The sequence below is a fragment of the Chlorocebus sabaeus genome, chromosome X, assembly GCF_047675955.1.
Source record: "Chlorocebus sabaeus isolate Y175 chromosome X, mChlSab1.0.hap1, whole genome shotgun sequence".
Taxonomy (NCBI): domain Eukaryota; kingdom Metazoa; phylum Chordata; class Mammalia; order Primates; family Cercopithecidae; genus Chlorocebus; species Chlorocebus sabaeus.
Window position 1 is genome coordinate 22,544,573 of NC_132933.1, and position 16,945 is coordinate 22,561,517.

The window sequence follows — 16,945 nt, forward strand, 5'->3', positions numbered from 1 at the left end:
GATGGACTTTGAAGGCTGTCCAAGTTACTTAACCCTCTCTGAGTTTCAGTTTCCTCATCTGTGAAATTGAGGGGAGTAACACTTACTTTGTAGAGTTGCTCTGAAGATGAGAAATATAGGATCCCAGAGCCCAGGGGCACATAGTAGGCACTTAAACTGTGGTGGCGATGTTTATGCATGAATGGGGCGTTGAATGGGCAGGGGAAGATCTGAGATCCCGATAAAGGTATTGGGGAGCTGGAGAAAAGGATCTACAAATCTTCTTGAGAGCTGGCCTTCTCCCCCCTAGAATACAGTGACCCAGTGAAACTCTGAGCGACCGGCGAGGGGGCAGGGGCCTGAATTTGGTTCCGGCAACCTCTGCAGGGAGTCCGGAGAGAGGCGGGGAGCTGGGAGGGGCGTAGAAATCCCCGTCGTCAGAGGACTGCAGGTGCCAGGCAGAGTTGGTGTAGGTGGGCTCCCAGAGCCCGGCGCAGGGAGGGGAGGAGATTGGGGCGGGCCAGCAGGCAGGCGGGGGAGAGAGGAAGGCGGGGCTCAGAGCCGAAGAGGCTGTCCTTAGACAGCTCTTCTCATGCCGGGCAGTTTGCTGCATCTGGAGGAGCTCACTGGAGAATCTCCAACATCGGAGCGGGCCTTCAAGTACCGTAAGTACCTGCAAATGAGCGCATAGTTCAGTGGCTGAAGATTAAATACTGGCCACCAGATCCTAAACAAAATCCCGAAAGAGTCTCCTTGCTGTAATTAATTGCCGTAAATCAAACTGCTCCCCAGTCTGTCCCCCCACCCCCTTCATTCCTGCCTTTCTCCTTTCCTCCCCGGATCCCACACCCGCCTCGGTGAGAATCTCTGGGCACTGTAGATATCTCCCCTTTTCCTTCTCAGTCTTCCCTCCAAACCCTTAGCGGAGCATGTACCCGGCACCCCGCCGAGCCCAACCCCTTTGATTCCTGGAGCCCTCAAAGCTATGCAGGGGGCGAGCCATTAGACATTTCAGATATGTCACCCTCAAAAGCACTGCGGCGCTGCCTAAGGGTGGGGAAAGTGCTTGGGGTGGAGTAGAAGGGAAGGGTAAAATGGCTAGGCAGCCAAAGTTGGGGGTGGAGGTGGGGTGAAAGGCCAAAATGGGCGTGGCCAACTAACCTGAGGCTTGGGGCTGTTCTCACATTCCCCCGGTATAAGATTCATCATTTGGGCTGAATATAAATGGTACAATTTCCTTAGTGATTGAGGAGGGGTCAGCCATGCCAAAAAGCCCAGCTTTCCTGACTCCCCTCAATCCCGCAGTAGGCAAAGATCCTGGTTTAGGGGTCCAAGTGGCAAGCCTGAAACCTCAGATGGCATTTCCTGGGTGTAATCCCAGGTTGAACCTCTCCCTTGGCAGTGGAACCTGGCTTCCCCCAAAAACTCCTGGCCCAAAGCCCCAGGGTAACAAAGCAACAGGGTGGCATCCAAGCTTTGGCCTGGCCCTGAGAGGAGTGGGAGCAAGCGGCTGTAGGAACTGAGATGGAAAGGGCATCTTCAGGGTTCTACACCAGTTTGATGCCCCCTTTGAAAAGAAGAAAAAATGAGCACCTTTTTAAAATGTAATGTTCACTATGTGCCTGGCACTGTACATGTATTATCTGTAACCCAACACAACAATAATGTTAGGTCGATATTACTCCCCCACTTTACAGATAAGGAAAATTCAGAGTGGGTAATCTGAAAATCCTTCGATACAAAGTGAAAAATGAACAATGGACCTACGCTTCCTTGAATTTCTCACTGTCCACTTGTTCCCTACAGTCCAGATACTTTGAACACGAAATATCCTCCTCTTCCTGCTCCTCCATCCTACCCAGTGTTAGCACTGGGGCAAGTTAGAGGCTGAGGTCCAAGGTCAGTCTGGAAAAGCAAAATCAGTTCCTTTCTCTATTCTGAGAGCTGCCTCTTCCCCACTCTTCTGAGCTAAGATTTAATAACAGCTGGAGTCAGCCAGGACTTCAGACTCCCAGTAGAAAGTTAGTGGAAGAGAATTAGCTTGAGTTTGTGTGGCTGGGACATACCTCCCCTTGGTGAAAGGTTACTGTGGGGGGAGGTGGAGAGAGGCATGAAAGCTCAAGAGTCTACCTTGTGTATATGCAAGGCCTATGGTAAATAATGACTTTGGTCGGGGAGAATGGAAAGCCTCCCTGAACACAAATATCTTTGCTGTGTTTCCTGAGATTCAAACAATTCCATTTCCCTTAGAGGCAATCAACAAAACTGTTTATAAGTTAAGGGCAATGAAAGAATCATTTAGACCTTATGTAAATTAACTCAAGCAGCTTGATTTTCTAACACATGCTTGACACTGGGGTATTGAGCTTTTAGGGGTAGGAGACAAGAATGAGAGTAATATTGGATCTAAAGCATTCTATGGAAGGGAAGGATATCCAAGGGATCAAGTGAGAGGGGTGAGGGAGGGTGAAGAGGGAGTGAAGGGTGCCTCTGGGAGTTTAAATCATTGTTTTAGATCCATAGGCCTTGGAGTTAAACATGAATTTTAATGTGGGCTCTAATATGTAATATCTTTTGACTTTGGGCAAATTATATATCTTCTCTAAGCCTCAGTTTGTTCATCAGTAAAATGGAACGATAACAATGACCCCTCTCTTAAGTTGTTGGAAGTCTCTCTCTCTCTCTCTCTCTCTCTCTCTCTTTCTCTCTCTCTCTCTCTGTATATATATATAAACACACACACACATATGACTCTCTCTATATATATGACGCTCTCTCATATATATATGAGAGAGTCGTGTGTGTGTGTGTGTGTGTGTGTGTGTGTATATATATATATATATATATGACTGAAAAGGTGACTCTGCACCTCCCATCTCCCCCATCCTGTGGAGCTTCTGCAGGCTATTCTGGGCCTCTGAGATCCCAGAGACAAATCCATATTTCAACAAATCTGGCATCTTTGATACCAACAAAGACCTTGAGCAGGAGGATAGGGAAGTGAGGGAAAGGAGCAAGGAGAGGAAGCAGCAGGTGACCTTGTAATACCCTGCATGCCTGTGAGGAAGTACAATGTAAGGTTGTCAAGTGCAATTTAGCCATCTAAACTAAACTTTAAGGAGCAGGACAAGTCCTCTGAGTAAAAACAATTCTGCTTTTAGATACCACCACCTGCTGAGGAGAAAAATTCTTCAAGACTCAGAGCACACAGCCAGCACCAGAGGCCCCATGACCCTGGACAGACCAGGGGAGGGAGCCACCATGCTGAAGACATTCACTGTTTTGCTCTTTTGCATTCGTGAGTACAAGGAAGGGGTGAGGGGCAAGTGACCCTGTCATAGGTACCCACTTGTTAGGGGTGGGAGAGGAAAGTATTGAGGTTTGAGCACAGGGTGGAGACAACAAGGGAGCTCTCCTTTACCATAATCTCTCTTTTCAGGGATGAGTCTGGGTATGACATCGATAGGTAAGTGAGTCCTGCCCTCTCAGTCACCTCTTTCCTAAAGGATCCAAGATGCTGGCATGTCTCCATGACCCTGGACATAATGCCTTGACATTCCAGAGATAGATTGGGCTGATTGGGAATCAGAGGACTTGGTTTCCTATGGCATGGTGAAAAGCTTTATCTCAGATGGAAAAGAAACCATCAGACTTTATTCTCCAACTCATTTGGACCCCTTGACCAAATATCTTGGGGTTCTTATACGATGCCCCACAGGAGCACATTCCTGTCCCCAAGGGAAGACAAAATGAGAGATCTGGGTCCGGGCTAATTTTAAGGGACATTGTGGGACATGTTATGGGAGGGAGAGGGCTGGACTGCTCACATCTTTTTGATCTGTGGGAATAACAGTGATGGACCCTCAACCGGAGCTGTGGATAGAGTCTAACTACCCCCAGGCCCCTTGGGAGAACATCACGCTTTGGTGCCGAAGCCCCTCTCGGATATCAAGCAAGTTCCTGTTGCTGAAGGATAAGACACAGATGACCTGGATCCGCCCTTCCCACAAGACCTTCCAAGTTTCATTCCTTATAGGTGCCCTTACTGAGTCCAATGCAGGTCTTTACCGGTGCTGCTACTGGAAGGAGCCAGGCTGGTCAAAGCCCAGTAAAGTTCTAGAGTTGGAGGCACCAGGTAAGAAGACAGCGATACTCAAGAATCGACTCCAGCTCCTGAGATTCAAACTTGCCTTCCAGGGGAGGGTTTGTTTCTCAAATGCATGCAAGCACGCATCCCACAGATAGTAAATAAGGGCCTACTTTGTATTGGGCAATGCAGAGGGGGCATGCAGACTCTGGAGCAGAGATGGGAGAAGGAGGGGTGACAAACAAGGATCATACAGGGAAACCTCAATTAAAGTAGAGCTCTCCTCTGCTGCTCCCTAGACAGTACTATTCTTGCTTTACCTAATTACAGTTCATTCTATCCTTCCAGGCCAGCTGCCCAAGCCCATCTTCTGGATTCAGGCTGAGACCCCCCCTCTTCCTGGATGTAATGTTAACATCCTCTGCCATGGCTGGCTGCAGGATTTGGTATTCATGCTGTTTAAAGAGGGATATGCAGAGCCTGTGGATTACCAAGTCCCAACTGGGACAATGGCTATATTCTCCATTGACAACCTGACACCTGAGGATGAAGGGGTTTACATCTGCCGCACTCATATTCAGATGCTCCCCACCCTGTGGTCAGAGCCCAGCAACCCCCTGAAGCTGGTTGTAGCAGGTGGGTGTGGCTATGGCTGCTGGCATCTGGCAATCGTTGTCCCAGGGATCATGGCTGGTTGAGCTAGGGTTTCTGATTTTACTTTCCTCAGCCAGTTTCTAAGGCCCTGCAAGGCCCAATGAGCTAGAGTCGTTTGAAGTTTTACTGAGATATAAATTAGAATCGCATGTGCTGCAAGGCAGATGTGTGGGAGCCAATCATTTGACTAGTAAAGGAGCCCAGCCAACTGGCCAGCAGCTTCAGCTCATCACAGCTTTGTTGTTCTCTACTTGTTGAATATCAAGCATTCATTCATCAATTCAACCAGTATTTATTGAGCACCTAATATGTGCCAGGCACTGCCACTGCAATCTTATAAATGGAGTCTTAAATTTGCAAATGTATTTTATTTGTAATTGTTATTTTTATGTGTGGAAAACAGAATGGATTGCTAGTGTTGGTGAGTAAAAACAAAGAAAACAAATGACAAAGAATGTGATAGCTTATATTTTAGAAATAGCTTTATAAACTGCCTTGGTTCCCTATCAGTAGAGCTAGTAAGGCAGCACCAATCTCTAAGTATAGAAGAAGTTCCCCCAAAATGTAAAATGCCAGACATGTCCCAGTCCCAACTCCCCCACCCCATGGCCTGGAGGTTTCTAGATGGAATTGGCCACATTTGCTTTAGTCTCTCCATTCAGCTAAATAGGCTTGGGGAAAGCTGTGGTGCTACAGAAAGTACCCGAGACTTAGAAGTGCTAATACTGGTTTCTAGTTCCATCTCTGACACTGCCTCCCTGCATGATCTTGAGCAAGTCACTTCACTTTTCTGTGCTTTGGCTTCCTCTACTCTAAAAATGGGATAACAGTATCTATCTGATCTACTGTGTAATGCTTATCTCTATGCCTCAGTTTCCTGATCTGCAAAATTGGTTTAATAATAATGCCTACCTCACAGGGTTGTTGTGAGGATTTGCCTAAATATATATGTACAGTGCCTGGCATATAAGTTCTCAATAAATGGTAGATATTAATTTTGTTAGTATAGCTTTTTATTGAGGATCAAAGAACAAAAAAACTGCTTGTTTGAACACAGTGTATGAATGTTTGTTGTACTCATGCCCTTTCAGCATAGATTCCACTAACACACACTTCCATAGTTACCTGTTCAACAATATCCCCCACCAACCAGTTCATGGGCTTTTTGCTAGCAGAGACTTTGTCTTCTTTTCTCATATACACCTAGACCTACATGATGCTTGATGTATACTAAATGCTCAGTGAGCATATGACAGAGCTGATCCTTCCATAATGAATAGATAAGTGTGCCTGGCATTGGGTGGGGGTAGGAAGGAGTGGTAGGAGGTGAGGTTTGCCCTCACTTTCGTGTACAATCTCCTTGGCGAAACAATCCATGGACATGAATGTGTAGCTCTGTAACAGAGATTTCTTTGGGTTGCAGACTTACTGGCCAAGCCCTCTTTATTGGCTTCTTTCAGTCTTGTTGTGGAAGTAGGATCTTAAATGAGCTTAATGTATTCGAAAGCTCTCCTTAATACTTCAGTGGTATTCATGCTCTGCAAAGATGAAATCATTGTTATTTTCAGAGGTTTGGTTTTTCTGGTGGTTGAAAGAACTACATTTGGCATTTCAGAGACCTAAAGATACAGGGAATTGTGGATGTAGATCTTCCACTGAGATACACCCCTACACATGGTTAGAGCTCAGTGAAGCTGACAGATTCTTGAGAGAGAACAGGGGTATAAGTGAATCTTATAAGTGAATCTCCATGATTATGTTATAAAGGCAGAGATCCAAGGAAGGGATAGGGAAGAGAAGGTAAATTTCAGCTACCACTTCTTGTTCAAAGAAATTAAGAAAGAGAAAACAGAAGACAACAGGAAAGAATCATCTTGCCTCTAACTTTAGGGTCTCTTCCCTTTGTAGGACTCTACCCCAAACCAACTTTGACAGCCCATCCTGGGCCCATCATGGCACCTGGAGAAAGCCTGAATCTCAGGTGTCAAGGGCCAATCTATGGAATGACCTTTGCCCTAATGAGGGTTGAAGACTTGGAGAAGTCCTTTTACCACAAGAAGACAATAAAAAACGAGGCATATTTCTTCTTCCGGTCTTTGAAGATCCAAGATACTGGACATTACCTCTGCTTTTACTATGACGTTTCATATAGAGGTTCACTCCTTAGTGATGTCCTGAAAATCTGGGTAACTGGTAAGAGACGGGTATGCCATGAAACTTAGGTTAAGGGCTAAGAATACAAATCTCCCTCTGTGCTCCCTGGAGAACCTAATCATGTGGCCAGGGCTAACAGTAGAGAAGGGAACAGAATTTGTAAAACTGGGTGTAAGCAGGTTTTTTCAAGGGTGGTTTGGAGGAAGTGAAGGAAAAGAATCCTAAGGAGTGGGAGCACGAAGTGAAATCATTAGTGCTTTTTATTCTGGGTCTTGTCCTAGACACTTTCCCCAAGACCTGGCTACTTGCTCGGCCCAGTCCTGTGGTCCAAATGGGTCAGAATGTGAGCCTACGGTGTCGAGGACCAGTGGATGGAGTGGGTCTTGCACTCTATAAGAAAGGAGAAGACAAACCAGTTCAGTTTTTGGATGCCACCAGCATCGATGACAACACATCATTCTTCCTCAACAATGTAACCTACAGTGATACTGGCATCTATAGCTGCCAGTATCTTCTCACCTGGAAGACCTCCATTAGGATGCCATCACACAACACTGTGGAGCTTATGGTTGTAGGCAAGTGTAAACAACTGTTTTTATTATCAACCCGTTTGTTTTTATCATCATTGTGGTGTTGTAAGAAGGAGCTAGTAGCCTTGTATCCTCTGAGAGCTATGAGCAAAACGCATACAAACACACACGCACACACGCACGCACACGGAAGGTGGTGTAGAACTTTCTTCCAAAACTTTAGGGACTTTGTCTCCCAGGATTGTTCCTCAAGCTCCACCTCTCAGTATGGCACAGCCCCATTGTAACCCCTGGGAAAATTATTTTTCTTTAGGCCAGGGGAAGCTTACAGGTATGAGGTCTTCCTGACTGGTAGGGAACCAGGAATCTTTAGATCACCAAGGAGTGGGCAAAATAATTCTAATGCACAGTCAAATCTTGAAGCCACTGACCAAGTGGAAGTGGAAAGGAAGAGAAGATCAAATGGGGAGCTCAGAAACATTTTCTGGGGGAGAGGTACTGGGTTTGAGGTCACTTCTCACTCTGGTCTCTGGATTGGTTTCAGATAAGCCCCCCAAACCCTCCCTGTCAGCTTGGCCAAGCACTGTGTTCAAGCTAGGAAAGGCCATCACCCTTCGGTGCCGAGTATCTCATCCAGTACTGGAATTTTCTCTGGAATGGGAAGAAAGAGAAACATTCCAAAAATTCTCAGTAGACGGAGACTTCATCATCAGTAATGTTGATGGGAAAGGCACAGGGACTTACAGTTGCAGCTATCGCGTAGAGACACATCCTAACATCTGGTCACATCGCAGTGAGCCCCTGAAGCTGATGGGGCCAGCAGGTGAGAGGATAACTCTTCAGAGGAATGCCCCTCCATACCCCAGGGATCCCAGATCAGTGCCCAGAAAGATATGGGAAAGGGAGTCAGCGGCTTGAAAATCAGAGCCTTTGGGTTTCAGCACCCTTCCCCTGGGGTGGTCTCACAATTCCTCAAAGGCAGTTAGCAGGATAATTTCAAGGCTCCCATTCTCCATGAAAAAGAAAGCCACTTCTGCCTCACCTTCCCAATATAAGCACTCTCAGTAACCAGATTGTCCTCACCCCATGAATGTATTCACCTGCCCCTGTCCCCATCAAGGCCTCTGATTCTGGTCTTCTCTGGCCACAGGCTATCTCACCTGGAATTACGTTCTGAATGAAGCTGTCAGGTTGTCTCTAATCGTGCAGCTTGTTGCCTTGCTGTTGGTAGTGCTGTGGATAAGGTGGAAGTGTCGGAGACTCAGAATCAGGTAACTGTCTTGTCCCAGCACCCTGTTCCCCCCACCAACCTAACAGAGTCTGAAGAATGAGTCATACCCTAGTTGAGACAAGCCACAGAGGCACACCCTATAGAACCCCCATCTTCTGGGCTTTGGGAACAAGACTTTCTCACCCCAGCTGTCTCTTTCGCCTCACAGAAGGGTCAGCACTCAAGCCAGAGGGTGGAGAAATGCATAGTTCTCAGAGGCAGGAGGAGTAATCAGAACTTCATTCATTGACATCCCCCGAGAGGGTGCCCAAATCTCCCCCACAGACCATCCTGCCCTCAGAGATGATTGATGTCTCCCTTATTAACTTGTTCTGGATTTTTCCTCTTGTAAGAAGCCATGCTGTCCTGTCTTCCAGGCTGTTACTCAACTCCTATCCCAACTTTTCACCCTTATCCCTAGCTCTCAGGAGCTATTAAACCTTGTGATGCATCCTAGTTGCCTTAGTAACCAGTCTCTGACACTGTGGCCTCCAACCACCTGTGCAGAGCATTCTGGGAATATAGACTTGATCTGGATGGCCATCTGATGTGACATTGGACAGCGCAACAGAATCAGACTATTTCCTCTGACTCACAAACTCGCAGGCCAAACAGATTCTCCTGCCATTTCCTTTGATTCTATGGTGTGCTCTGGGCCATCTGCCTCTCTCATCCCCATGGCTTGTGCTCAGGCTACTCTACCGGGAACAAGGAGAGTAATGACCACTTCTGACCTAGTAGGGATGTTAGCTCCTGAATACCTTGTCTACTTCCCCCTACTCCCTGCTTCTGGTTGCACCCCCCGCCCTGCAAATGTGGTCAGTGTGTCTGGGAGTATTCAGTGAACAATGGATTATGATTATGATTATGATTATATGTGTCTGTGCTTTCCGCTGGCATCTGAGGGCCAAAATACTTGGGCAACCAGAAGCGAGCCACCTAAGCCTTTTGCAAAAACCACCACCCTTTGAGTTTTCAAAAAGTTTTAGCAGGGGTGAAGTTCTACTTCTTTCTGGAACCTGACCTGGATCCCATATTCATTAGAGTAATCTCCAAGCCAGTGGTTAGAAAAAAAAATGTAGTTTTATGTGCCCCACCCCAGCCCAGCAACACAGCATCAAAGAATAAGATGAGATACCAGATTTCAGAGAAAGCAGCTTGAAAATCACGTTTTCCTCACCAGGAAGGATGGTCAGTGTTTTCTAAGTAAAAATTTTCCAATGGATTTTGGGTTAATATCATCTAATTCTACAAGACCCATGACCCAAAGCTGCTGCACATTTCTAGTTATAATCTGGTTGAGGGGAGAGTTTCTAGTCTCTGAAAAGCTTAGCTCAGCACTGACAGTCTTCTAGTAATTCACCACAGCTGCCTAGGCAACCCTTCCATAACAAAGGCAGGTGAGGCAGGTGGGTCTGAGGACCAATACTGCCATAACAACCGCTTCCAAACTTAAACTTGATGACTGAGAAATACTCATGGTTTCTCCCTCCACCCCCACACACACCACCCAGAGCTGCTGATCACACTGAGCTCCGGGGATTCTGAGAGCTCCAGATAATATAAAAGCATTTTCACATCTGACATCTTAATTCCAGCAACAGCCTAATCAGGGGCCATGGGGAGCTGACATATGATATAGGCTGGGGAGGGGGAGGGGGCAGAGGGGACATGTGGGTCACGAAAGAGCAAGAGGTTTGTAGGTGGTAAGGCCCTCAAAAAGAAAAGTCATTGATGTTAGAAAAGATTATATCCCATTATCTTGGCCATATCCAGTCCCCATTGGGTAGCGAGTAAGCCAATGACATAAATTGCCGCCCCCTTTCCTCCACCCTCCCCCTAATCCCAGCAACTCCTCTCATCTCTTTTCTGGTCTCACTAGAGAAGCCTGGTTGCTGGGAACAGCTCAAGGGGTCACCATGCTCTTCATAGTCACGGCCCTTCTCTCCTGTGGTGAGTACAAGTGGGGGAAGGGGCCCGGGCAGAAGGCCGGGGTGAAGTCCCAGTGGGGGAGGGGGCTGAGTCCTGGCAGCAATTTCTTTTGCAGGACTGTGCAATGGGGTATTGATAGAAGAGACTGGTGAGTTTTTCCTGCTCCAGACTGGGACATTCCTCCCTGGAGATCCGAAATAACTACAGAGCGTCAGTGTCATTGGCCAGGGAGTGACTGGTTGGGAGGGAAGGACAGCCAGGAAGGGGCACTTGCTAAAGCTGCTGGCAAAATTCAGCCTCCAACTTTGCCTTTCTGCCTGCAAAATTTCCTCCAAGTTTCTGCACTTTTTTGAGGCTCAGCTCTAAGACACCAGCTTCCCCTTTCCCCAGGACCTGAGGAAGGAAAGAAAGAAGGAAAGGATTTGGATTTGGGTTGCAAGGGGAGGTGGGCAGTGTGATCCGGGTAGGGGGTTCAAGGGCAAGGAGGAGGGAGGGGAAGGGAGGCGGGAGGATGGCTTCATTAATTCTGCTGTTTCTAGAAATAGTCATGCCAACCCCTAAGCCTGAGCTGTGGGCAGAGACCAACTTTCCTCTGGCCCCGTGGAAGAACTTAACCCTCTGGTGCAGAAGCCCTTCTGGCTCAACTAAGGAGTTTGTGCTGCTGAAGGACGGGACTGGGTGGATTGCAACTCGCCCGGCCTCAGAGCAGGTCCGGGCTGCCTTTCCCCTTGGCGCCCTGACCCAGAGCCACACCGGGAGCTACCACTGCCATTCATGGGAGGAGATGGCTGTATCGGAGCCCAGTGAGGCACTTGAGCTGCTGGGGACAGGTAAGAAAAGGTAGAGGGTCTCCCGGAGTTATTCCCAGTGCCCCTGGGACTCCAACACTGCTCCTGGGAGTGAGGGAACGAACTCCCAGGGACCCTGGAGCCCAAGGGGCTTGTGCTGCATGTAGGAGAGGAGGGGTGCCGAAATGGTAGGGAGTTACGGGGCAGGGGGAGGGGCGGGATGGGAAAGAGAGTGTGAGGAGACTGACTGGAAGAGCCTAGGGCCAGCCCAGAATGAATGTCTTTATTTGCTGACAAAGTGACCCCGAGTATCCCATCTGGGCAACTGCAAACTTCTAACTCCTTTTCCACCCCATTCTGTTTTCCAGACATCCTCCCCAAACCTGTCATTTCTGCTTCCCTCCCAATCCGGGGCCAGGAACTACAACTCCGGTGCAAAGGATGGCTGGCAGGCATGGGGTTTGCTCTGTATAAGGAGGGACAGCAGGAACCTGTCCAGCAACTTGGTGCAGTTGGAAGGGAAGCCTTCTTTACAATCCAAAGAATGGAGGATAAAGACGAAGGCAATTACAGCTGCCGCACTCACACTGAACAACACCCTTTCAAGTGGTCTGAGCCCAGTGAGCCCCTGGAGCTTGTCATAAAAGGTAGAGCTGAAAAGGATGTGTGAGGAAGAGGGGAGGGGTGGAGGGAAAGGCAAAGCCCTGGGTCAGACACTCCTCTCCCTGCAGCAAACTTTGCTGCTGGTCCTGGGAGCCTGTGTCCAATCTTAGAGCCAGGCAGGCGTGGCGCTGGGAGTGCCAGGGCCTCTGGCTGCACGATATTAATAGCCATAATCGTTATTAATAGCTTTGGTTCATGGAGTGTGATTTAATTTTTCTAATTATTTTCACATCAATTATCTCACTTCACCATAGAGCAACTCTTCAAGGTGAGTGAAGCAGGTACCATTTTCCCCTGGTCCAAATGGGCAAAGTGAGACTCAGAGAATCAGCAGAGCCCCAAGAAAAATTCTACCTTTTTACTAGCCTCCATTGCCTCACACTGAGGATTCATGTGGAGGTAGTGAGGGGTGGGGTTGAAGGGTCCCTGTGTGAGAAGTCTATCTGCAGAGTGGATTTACCTTACTTTTTAAATGCACTTACTTCTGAATGAAATACTCCAGAAAGCAGAGAAGCCTCCTAGAACCAATATTTGCTATATTTGCTTTCTCTCTTTCTTGTTCTTAATTTGGTTTTGTGTTGTATTTTGTTATTTTTGTTTTATTTTGTTTTTGTTGTTGTTGTTGTTGATTTTTGTTTTGTTTTCTTGCCTTCTAGAAATGTACCCTAAGCCCTTCTTCAAGACATGGGCCAGCCCTGTGGTCACTCCTGGTGCCCGAGTGACTTTCAATTGCTCCACCCCCCACCAGCATATGAGCTTTATTCTTTACAAAGATGGAAGTGAAATAGCATCCAGTGACAGGTCCTGGGCAAGTCCAGGGGCCAGTGCAGCTCACTTTCTAATCATTTCGGTGGGCATTGGTGATGGAGGGAATTACAGCTGCCGATATTATGACTTTTCTATCTGGTCTGAGCCCAGCGACCCTGTGGAGCTCGTGGTGACAGGTTAGGAGGGGGGACTCCAGGTAGAGGTGGTGCCAGCCCTGAGATGGTGGGTGGAAGGCTGTCAGTGGGAGAGGAAGAAATGTTTCTTCTAAAAAACACTGAGAAAGTGCTTAGGACAGTGGCTGGTCCATAGTGACCAGTCCATGATGCACAGCTGTTCATGTTATTATTACAGGAACAAGAAACAAAGGCAGTGGGGAGGCAAGCAATTCATTTCTGGGGGAATAAATGAGGCAGATGGGGGAGTCCAATTCCAAGAGCTCAGTTCAAGTTGCCCTATTTCTGCACATTTTTATGGCTTGGCCTTGAGCTTTAGGCTCAATGTCCACTTTTTCTCTAGCTGGGCTGTCAGAGATCGGTGGGCTGGACAGCTCTCAGAGAAAGGGAAAAGACCTTGAAATGTCAGCTGCATACTATACAACTACACAACTGTGCATAAGTGGAGTCCCAATTATGTAAACAGTTATAGCTACATGGACATGGAAATGTATATAAAGAATAAATGGCAAAGAAATATTAAAAACACTTATCTTTGAGTGGTAGAATTGTGTTTCCTTCATTAGTTTTTTTTTCTATATTTTCTAATTTTTGACAACAAACATATATTGTGTCTTACAATAACACTTTAAAAGGCTATTTGCAGGATGTGAGGGCTGGGTTTATCTCACGCTGTTGTCTCTTTAATTTCAGAATTCTACCCCAAACCCACTCTCCTGGCACAGCCAGGTCCCGTGGTGTTTCCTGGGAAGAGTGTGACCCTGCGCTGCCAAGGGACTTTCCAGGGCATGAGGTTTGCCCTCTTGCAAGAGGGAGCCCAGGTTCCCTTACAGTTTCAGAGTGTCTCAGGGAACTCAGCTGACTTCCTTCTCCACACTGTTGGAGCAGAGGACTCTGGGAACTATAGCTGTATCTACTATGAGACAACCATGTCAAACAGGGGGTCATATCTCAGTATACCCCTTATGATCTGGGTGACTGGTAAGGACAGAGCGGACATGGGACTGGGATGGAGATCATTGGAGTAGGGGTTAGGGAGGGTAATTCCTCCTAGAAGTCTAGGCTAGGCCACGGAGGGGAACTATTGTGTCCAAGAGGAGAAAGATAGAGGGTTAATTTAAGCAGGAACTGATAAGTTTCTATAGTCACCACTTTACAACCTGGTCTCTTTCTAGACACATTCCCTAAGCCATGGTTGTTTGCTGAGCCCAGTTCTGTGGTTCCCATGGGGCAGAATGTTACTCTGTGGTGCCGAGGGCCAGTCCATGGTGTAGGATACATTCTGCACAAAGAAGAAGCAGCCACTTCAATGCAGCTCTGGGGATCCACCAGTAATGACGGGGCATTCCCCATCACCAATATATCTGGTGCTAGCATGGGGCGTTACAGCTGCTGCTACCACCCTGACTGGACCAGTTCTATCAAGATACAACCTAGCAACACCCTGGAACTCATAGTCACAGGTAAGGGGAAGAGGCTCTCAAGTGGGCATGGAAGTGGAGAAAGGAGGGAATAGACTGGTTCATGGGAGATAGTTTTCGGAGAGCTCGAGGAGAGGCAACCAATTGTCTTTCCTCTTTATTGAGCAGAGACCCCAGGGGTGATGCACTGGAAAGTGACCTCTTCTCTTTGACCAGGAGTTCATTTCTTCCAGGCTTACTCCCCAAACCCAGCCTATTAGCCCAGCCTGGTCCCATGGTGTCCCCTGGCGAAAATATGACTCTTCAGTGTCAAGGGGAACTGCCAGACTCAACATTTGTCCTGTTGAAGGAGGGGACTCAGGAGCCCTTAGAGCAACAGAGGCCAAGTGGGTACAGGGCTGACTTCTGGATGCCAGCAGTGAGAGGTGAAGATTCTGGGATCTATAGCTGTGTTTATTATTTGGACTCTGCTCCCTTTGCAGCTTCAAATCACAGTGACTCCCTGGAGATCTGGGTGACTGGTAAGGTCCTGGAGACTTCAGTACGAGTCATGATTTTGTAGTTTTTAGCAGTCAGCAATAAGCGGGTAAAGGGCTAAGTTCAGGATCACTTATTCTAACTCTGTGTCCTTGTTGGTTGCAGACAAGCCCCCTAAACCCTCTCTGTCAGCCTGGCCCGGCACCATGTTCAAGCTGGGGAAGGACATCATCCTTCAGTGCCGAGGACCCCTGCCAGGTGTTGAATTTGTCCTAGAACATGATGGAGAAGAAGCACCTCAACAGTTTTCAGAGGATGGAGACTTTGTTATCAACAATGTAGAAGGAAAAGGTATTGGAAACTACAGCTGCAGCTACCGCCTCCAGGCCTACCCTGATATCTGGTCAGAACCTAGTGATTCCCTGGAGCTGGTGGGGGCAGCAGGTAAGAGAATAATCTCTCCATGATCCTGGTGTGACACACCTGGGATCCCAGGGACAGTCCCCATGGAGACATCTCAAATCAGGAGAATGGAGGGGCTTTGGAACCAGGGACCTATAGTGTGTCATCTTTCTCCTAAGGATGGTGAGGAGGTGGGACCTTAAATGTTTTTTAAGATAGTGAGTGGGTTTCTTTCCAGGCCTCTTGGCCCCAAGGAAAGGAGGGCTGCTTCTGCCTCAGCATAAACTCTGCCACTGCCCACCTGCACTGTAGTCTGAACACATGGCTCCCACATGAACCCTAAAGAAGACCAGAGTGTGGGGCAATACCAGATTAAGGGGAACATACACACACTAATCTCCATGGCCTTGGTTTCTCCTCTTTCATCACCACAGGGCCTGTGGCTCAGGAGTGCACAGTAGGGAACATTGTCCGAAGTAGCCTAATCGTGGTGGTTGTTGTAGCCTTGGGGGTAGTGCTAGCCATAGAGTGGAAGAAGTGGCCTCGACTGCGAACCAGGTAAATAAATGCCTCATTATGGCCCCCTTCTGTGAACCAGGTGGTGCTAGAAAAACAATCATACAAATGCTTCCCTAGTATCTGAGCCCCAACATGCAATCTGTTTTCAGGTTCTGGATCCTCCCTTACTCATGTCTTTTTCTTTACATAGAGGCTCAGAGACAGACGGAAGAGACCAGACCATTGCCCTTGAAGAGTGTAACCAAGAAGGAGAACCAGGCACCCCCGCCAATTCTCCTTCATCAACCTCTCGGAGAATCTCTGTGGAACTGCCAGTCCCAATATAATAATCTCCTCCTTTACAAGAGCTTTCCTCTCCTCTCTCTTGCTTTCAGAGACCTGTAAATCCAACTAGTTACCCTGCAAGTCAGCCCCATCTGCTGTTCCTTGGTCTCTAATCACCTGAGCTGGGTAAAGGGTATTCTGGGAGTTGACAGCTCTGCCAGGGTGAGATGTTTCCTGAAGAGAGGTTCCCCACCCCTGTAACTCCTCACTGTACTGATTTACTGGCGCATGAAATTCTATTAAAAATGCATTCTTCTGAATAAAAAGAGCATTCACTATTTAACTGCAAAAACTACAGCTGTGGTCTTCTATTGGTCTGTTTTCCACTAACAATTTAGAAATGATGTATTGGAGCTGACCTCGATGGCAGAATAAGAGAGTGCAGGGCTACAAGAAAAGAGAAAGTTGTTCAAGGATGGGTGTGGGGAGGGGGCTCCAAAATAGCTATTTCCCAGTTTGGTTTGACACGTATTCACTGACCAGAGTATTATTTTGCCCTTCCATTGGATGAATGAATGAATGGCAACACTCTCTCCCGGTTGAGCCTGAGAAGGGAAAACACAGACATTACATGCATTTCACCATGTTACGTTTGGGTCCATAGTACATCCACTTTCAAACAGCAGGATTGGCCCTCAGCAGAACTTTGAAACTGGAAAAGCGTGCTTTGTGGCCCTTACCTAGCAATCACAGGGTGTAAATGAATTCACTCTTAAGTATGAACAATTAATCAAATCTGATACTTTGCCTCTCTCTAAAGAGAGTCCCATTTTCCCAAAGGAATGTGCATCTAATGGTGGGATC

The 16,945-nt window shown here is 47.5% G+C and overlaps 1 protein-coding gene across 4 annotated transcripts; it reads left to right on the plus strand.

Annotated features, from left to right (window-relative positions):
• The first annotated feature begins 515 nt into the window (after positions 1-515).
• On the plus strand, positions 516-16,436 carry IGSF1 (immunoglobulin superfamily member 1). 4 transcript variants are annotated; one of them, XM_007992706.3, is made up of 20 exons: positions 516-644; positions 3,141-3,277; positions 3,419-3,445; positions 3,833-4,114; positions 4,415-4,702; positions 6,629-6,913; positions 7,156-7,449; positions 7,949-8,227; positions 8,555-8,675; positions 10,557-10,627; positions 10,707-10,754; positions 11,146-11,436; positions 11,763-12,041; positions 12,714-13,001; positions 13,692-13,979; positions 14,174-14,461; positions 14,653-14,940; positions 15,062-15,340; positions 15,733-15,856; positions 16,008-16,436. In XM_007992706.3, the coding sequence occupies exons 2-20, from the start codon at positions 3,208-3,210 to the stop codon at positions 16,141-16,143; spliced, it is 4,026 nt and encodes a 1,341-aa protein (XP_007990897.2). In that variant the 5' UTR covers positions 516-644; positions 3,141-3,207; the 3' UTR covers positions 16,144-16,436. The 4 variants fall into 4 exon arrangements, with proteins under 4 accessions (XP_007990897.2, XP_007990899.2, XP_007990902.2 ...); XM_007992708.3 differs by having other exon boundaries at positions 15,062-15,247; XM_007992711.3 differs by having other exon boundaries at positions 14,902-14,940.
• The last annotated feature ends 509 nt before the right edge of the window (positions 16,437-16,945 follow it).

Excerpts from the sequence above, each read along its gene's own strand:
- IGSF1 (XM_007992706.3), top strand. The coding sequence starts at position 3,208 with ATGACCCTGGACAGACCAGGGGAGGGAGCCACCATGCTGAAGACATTC. Across the intron at positions 11,437-11,762 it reads ACTTGAGCTGCTGGGGACAG|ACATCCTCCCCAAACCTGTC; the intron begins GTAAGAAAAGGT and ends TCTGTTTTCCAG. Across the intron at positions 15,341-15,732 it reads GGAGCTGGTGGGGGCAGCAG|GGCCTGTGGCTCAGGAGTGC; the intron begins GTAAGAGAATAA and ends TCATCACCACAG.